Source organism: Herpailurus yagouaroundi, unplaced genomic scaffold (genome assembly GCF_014898765.1).
Source record: "Herpailurus yagouaroundi ecotype Mexico unplaced genomic scaffold, PumYag 207, whole genome shotgun sequence".
Classification (NCBI taxonomy): Eukaryota; Metazoa; Chordata; class Mammalia; order Carnivora; family Felidae; genus Herpailurus; species Herpailurus yagouaroundi.
The window spans coordinates 2,250,007-2,256,086 of NW_024412438.1; the positions used below are offsets into that span (position 1 = coordinate 2,250,007).

The 6,080-nt window shown below is 43.2% G+C and overlaps 1 protein-coding gene across 1 annotated transcript; it reads left to right on the forward strand.

Moving 5' to 3' along the window:
• Window positions 1–4,880: 4,880 nt before the first annotated feature.
• On the forward strand, window positions 4,881–6,080 carry LOC121015453 (olfactory receptor 10T2). Its single transcript, XM_040452344.1, is given in 2 exon segments — window positions 4,881–5,651; window positions 5,654–6,080. Coding segments are annotated over 2 exon segments (1,098 nt in total). The 3' UTR covers window positions 5,981–6,080.

A 6,080-nucleotide genomic window follows, 5' to 3' on the forward strand; every position in this document is an offset into this window, starting at 1 on the left:
GCTACTACCAGAAATAGGGGTGCTCAGCCTTCCTCCTCACTTGTTTTTCCTTGAACGTCCTGGCATGAGACATCCAGTAGTTTCCAGCTAGCTTTCCTACTCCCAGTGTTTTTGTTCATAAAGTCATGGGATGAATCTCAGCCCTGATTGTGTTCGTGGATCTTCACTGGGACCTTGTCATCTTTCTAGTGCTCCTGATGTCCACTGGCACATGCTTTAGCACGCCTCTTGTTACGTTTGTATTAGTCTTCCTGCTAAGTTAGAACGATCGGTGTGATCTATTTATCTTTGAATCACTGTGATGCCTAATGTTATGCCTTCCAAATCACCACACTCTATGAGTGGTTGCTGAATAAAAGTCTTTCCCTTGCAATAATTCCCTGAAGGTCATTTAAAAACCCAGTTGTCTGACTTTTATTCAGGCTTTGAGTAGAGAAGGGAGATGGAGATTTCCCACATAATCACCAACCCCTGCCTTTACCTCTTACACGTTATCAAATCAGTCTTCATGGGGTTGGAAAACTTGCTTTCTCTTGACATCTCAGTGTTTTGTAACCTTTTTGTCAGAAAGTAACTAAACTCCCCCCATGCTAAAAGGATACTTATTTACCATTTTAGTGCTTTACAGAGGGGGAACGTTTTTTGCAATCTGAATTATTCTCTTCTGTATTAGATAAAATGCCCTTGCGTAAGTTCAGCCATTTGTTTTCTTTCTCCCATTAGCTCCCCTTAAGACCTAGAGGACCAGGGGCGCCTGGGTGGCGCAGTCGGTTAAGCGTCCGACTTCAGCCAGGTCACGATCTCGCGGTCCGTGAGTTCGAGCCCCGCGTCGGGCTCTGTGCTGACAGCTCAGAGCCTGGAGCCTGTTTCGGATTCTGTGTCTCCCTCTCTCTCTGCCCCTCCCCCGTTCATGCTCTGTCTCTCTCTGTCCCAAAAATAAATAAAAAACGTTGAAAAAAAAATTAAAAAAAAAAAAAAGACCTAGAGGACCCTAGTCCTTAGAATCCCAGAAGGTTGTAAATATTCTCCAACTTAATTATAGAATCTGAATTGACATATGAATATAGAATGGGCTATTTTCAACCTCTTATTTAAGACTCAAAGACGTTTGGACCTCTAAGTGTCTAGATTAACACTTTATGAAATGTTTCAGGGCATTGTTTTCCCCAATTGCTTCTTCTTTTAGGATGGACATCATGGCTTTTACAAGTGACCTTCTACTGCTGCCTTTTTCAACATTCGAAAACCTACAAGACTGTGAGCCATGAAACTCAAAGTCTTATGTCAACTTTCTTGATCACTTGAACATAAGTAGGTAAGTGGATCTTCTGTGTCAGCTACTGTCTGAAGAAGGAAACATTTTCCACCAAGGATTTCAAATTTGAATGGATTTGCACAATAATTTTTTATTATTATGGAAAAGATTCTGCACCAAAGTAAAACTTGATTTGCTTTTTTCTTGAAATGAAGGAAGCATCCACTCTGATGGCGTGTGCATGCACACACACACAGAAACACATATGCACACATAGCACATTTCCCATCAAATTGAAATGCCGAGAAACGAAGCAAGACAAGTGACAGAGGCAGGGCAAGAAAGTGCATCAGCATAGATTTTGATTTTTTTTAAAAAAGGTGACTTGGAGAATAATAGAAAACTTAGGAATGATATAGATTATAATAGAAGAGCAGAGAGCACATTCTAGGGGAAATAAAATCACAGTCTATGAGAAAGCTCAGAAACAAAAGGAGAATTAAGCCATGTCATCACTTATTAAGCTTTTGTTTATAGAGCCTGTTATGTGCCCGGTAGTGTGGTGGGTGCTACAGATCATTCAGAAGACATTGCCATGGCCCCTGCCTCAAAGAAACAGCGTATAGAAGGTGTGTATGTGAATGTGTGTGTGTTACTATAAACTATATATATTCTCTACTCTATGTGGTATTATGTACTATGTTCTATATACATCCTATACTATATGTAGTATTATACTATATTCTATACTATATATAAAATATAGTATAATGTACTATATAATATGTAGTATTTAGTCTAGAATATATGGTATATATAATAATCTATATGTATAGTATATAGTACTACTCGATAGATAGATGATAGATAGAACTACAAGATAATATCCAACTTATTCACCATACAAGTATGATTTCCAAATCTCTAAATGTTATGAAGAGGAAAAGCATCTATGTGGATTCTAATAGGGAAGGTTTATTAGAGAATGTGAGACACGATAGGGATTTGAATGCAGAAAACAATAGGTTAGGGACACCTGGGTGGCTCAGTCGGTTAAGCTTCCGACTTCGGCTCAGGTCATGATCTCGCGGTCCGTGAGCTCGAGCCCCGCATCGGGCTGTGTCAACAGCTCAGAGCCTGGAGCCTGCTCCAGATTCTGTGTCTCCCTCTCTCTCTGCCCCTCCCCTGCTTGCGCTCTCTCGCTCTTTCTCTCTCTCTCTCTCTCTCAAAAACAAATAAATATATTTTTAAAAATAAATATATTTTATTTAAAATAATATAAAATATATATTTTAAAATAATATATATTATTTATAAAAAATAATATATTTTATAAAAATATAAAATTTGATAATTGAAGAAAATTTGAAAATTACAGATTATTCCAGAAAAGTCAGAAATGGCGAAAGGAGTTTTACTTGAATGAGCAGCATGGGATCATGCTTGCTTTAGTCCCGTGGAAAAAGTGGGGGGCAGATTCTGACATAAAACGGCAGTGGCATAAGATACAGAGAGTAGAAAGTAGATTAGAAGTTCAAAGAGTTAAATTTTGCCACTGACCCTACTACTCGAGCATCTTATTTAGCTGTTTTCTATTCGATTCAGGCAAAAAATGTTGAGCCTATGACACACACTTTATGCTAGGGATTCAGCTATTAATAAAAAAAATCATCCCGGCCTGTAAACAGAAGCTAATAATCTATAGAGGGAGCCAAACATAGGAGATGGGTTCAATTTAACACCGTAAGTGCAAAGATGAGGATCCTTCCAGGTTACTCTGCTCAGGAGAAAGCACTTCGTGCACTCACGCGGCCTGTAACAAGGACACAAAGACACTTGTGCTGTCTACCGGGTGGTGAGGCTTACGTGAAACCCTCTTGTTTTCTGCAAAGTGCCACACGAAGAGAAAGGGTCATGACGGCAGGTGGGTGGAACCACCTAAGCGAAGGAGCCTCGGCAGAGGTGATAAAGAATGAACTTGTACAAGTGCATCAGGTGAAGCCACTCCTTCCACCTACAGCCGTTAGAGAGGCCAACAAGCTGAGAGATGTCGAGGGGTACGCGTAAACCTGGTTTCTCCTAAATTTCTGAACTGATTCTGAAAGTGAGATGATTAGGGCTCTGGATGTTATTGCGGTGTGAAACAGGGGCTGTCTTAACTATGCGCCGGTAGAAAGATCTCCAAGGGTGTGATGTGGAGAGAGCACTGGAGTGATGGCCCGTCGTCTGAAGGAAACCAGGGCCTGTGAGGTCACTGCTCTGCCTCTGATAACGAAAGTGCCATAAACGGCCGCGTTCAACGGGAACAGTGGAAATGCATTTCCTCATCACAGCAAGAGAAATCTGCCTTCCCCTCACCTCCCCACCCCCATTCCCAACTCCCCAAGGTGCCTTCTGATGGAGATCGAATGATGAGTTGGATTTTCAGACTCTTCTCCACCAGGAATTGCTCTTCAACTTAAAATAATAATAATAGGGGCGCCTGGGTGGCGCAGTCGGTCGAGCATCCGACTTCAGCCAGGTCACGATCTCGCGGTCCGGGAGTTCGAGCCCCGCGTCGGGCTCTGGGCTGATGGCTCAGAGCCTGGAGCCTGTTTCCGATTCTGTGTCTCCCTCTCTCTCTGCCCCTCCCCCGTTCATGCTCTGTCTCTCTCTGTCCCAATAAACGTTGAAAAAAAAATTAAAAAAAAATACTTAAAAAAAAAAATAATAATAATGTTCGCCTTTATCATCGCACCCATCTGCTGATTGTATTTGGTCACCGACATGCTTTCTTGCTTGCCCCCTTCCTAGCAGGCCATCTACGACGACTGCCTGCTGTCAGAGGACAGGCCATCCATTACGACTGCTACCAATAATCATCTGCACTGGCAGATGTTATAAATTACATGCATAATTTAGATATGTAGATATTTCAAAAGCCTTTTTTTTTTAATGTTTATTTATTTTTGACAGAGAGAGAGAGAGAGAGACAGAGCATGAGTGGGCAAGGGGCAGAGAGAGAGGGAGACACAGAATCTCAAGCAGGCTCCAGGCTCTGAGCTGTCAGCACAGAGCCTGACGCGAGGTTTGAACTCACAGACCACGAGATCATGACCCGAGCCGAAGTCGGACGCTTAACCGACTGAGCCACCCAGGCACCCTTAAAAGCCATTTTTTTATTTAGGAAAAATAATAGCACCACATTCAGAAGTAGCAAATTATTCTTATTTCTGTTTGGACAGTAGCCAAAAAGAGGTGGAAATATTCTGGGCTACGTGAAGTATATTTAGAATCATCAAGTTAGAATATGTTTCTCGTTAAATATTTGGAAAACATAAAAATAGAAAGCAAACCCAAATCGCCTCTAATCTTATTATAAATATGGCTTCATATCTTGCTTTTTCTCTTACAGTAGGAGAATGTTCTCGTAACCTCATATAGCCTTTGGAAATATCAAACTTGCTTCTGTGGTTGGTTCTTTTAACCATTGTGTATTTCTCTAATATAATCATTCTCCCATTACGGGAGATTAAAAATTTCTTCTAAAAATTGTCAAAAGGAATATCTTTGTTGAGAGAGAGAGAGAGATCTATCAATATTCTGAGCCAGGAAATATGATACTGAATGTGAAGGCACTGGGAGAATGTTCTTACTACACAGATGGTTATCATTTTGTCTCTCCCAAACTCATTCAAAGAAGGAAGTCATCCAGACGCAAGGCTTCAACAGGACCACCGTGTTTACCCAGTTGACCCTGGTGGGCTTCTCTAGCATGGGGGCACTCCAACTGCTGCCGTCTGTCCTCTTTCTTCTCCTGTACGTGACCATCCTGCTGGCCAATGCCACCACCATGACTGTCATCCGCTGCAGCAGGACTCTACACCCTCCCACGTATGGGTTCCTGTTCATCCTTTCCTTCTCCGAATCCTGCGACACTCTTGGCATCATCCCTCAGCTGCTGGCCCACCTGCTCTCAGCCACCAAGGGCATCTCCTCTGTGGCCTGTGCCACGCAGCGCTTCTTCCTTGGCTTTGCCTGCACCAATTGCTTTCTCATTGCTGTGATGGGGTACGATCGTTAGGTGGCGATTTGCCACCCTATGAGCTACACGCTCATCATGAACAAGAGGGTAGGGTTGGGGTTGGTTTCCCTGTCCGGAGTCACAGGCTTCTTCATTGCTTTGCTGGCCACCAAACTCATCTGTGACATGACTTTCTGTGGTCCCAACAGAGTCAACCGCTATTTCTGTGACATGGCGCCCGTCATTAAGTTGGCCTGTGCAGACACCCATGTGAAAGAACCGGTTCCATTCAGCCGAAGCATTCTGGCGATCATGGTGCCTTTTCTGCTGATTCTGATCTCCTGTGGCTTCATTGTTAACACCAGCCTGAAGATCCCCTGGGCTGAGGGGAAGGGAAGGCCTTTGCCACACGCGTCTCCCACCTCGCGGTAGTCTTCGTGCACTACGGCTGTGCCTCCATCACCTACCTGAGGCCCAGATCCAAGTCTGCCTCAGACAAGGATCAGTTGGTGGCAGTGACCTACACTGTGGTCACTCCCCTGCTCAATCCTCTGGTCTACAGTCTGAGGAATCAGGAGTTGAAGTCTGCCCCGAAAAGATTTTTGGGAAAGCCCTGGAGCCACCAAGGTGATCTAACAAAAAACCATAAAGTTAACGAGGGAAGTTACAGGAGAAATCAAAGGCGGGACGCTTTCTCTGTCTTTTTACCAATCCAGTCCTGACGTGGACAGTGTTTCCAAGGACCAGGACCACTATTCCCTGTTTCTTTGCTCCCATTCCAGAAAAAAAAAAAAAAAAACATGAGTGAATCTACAGGCTACA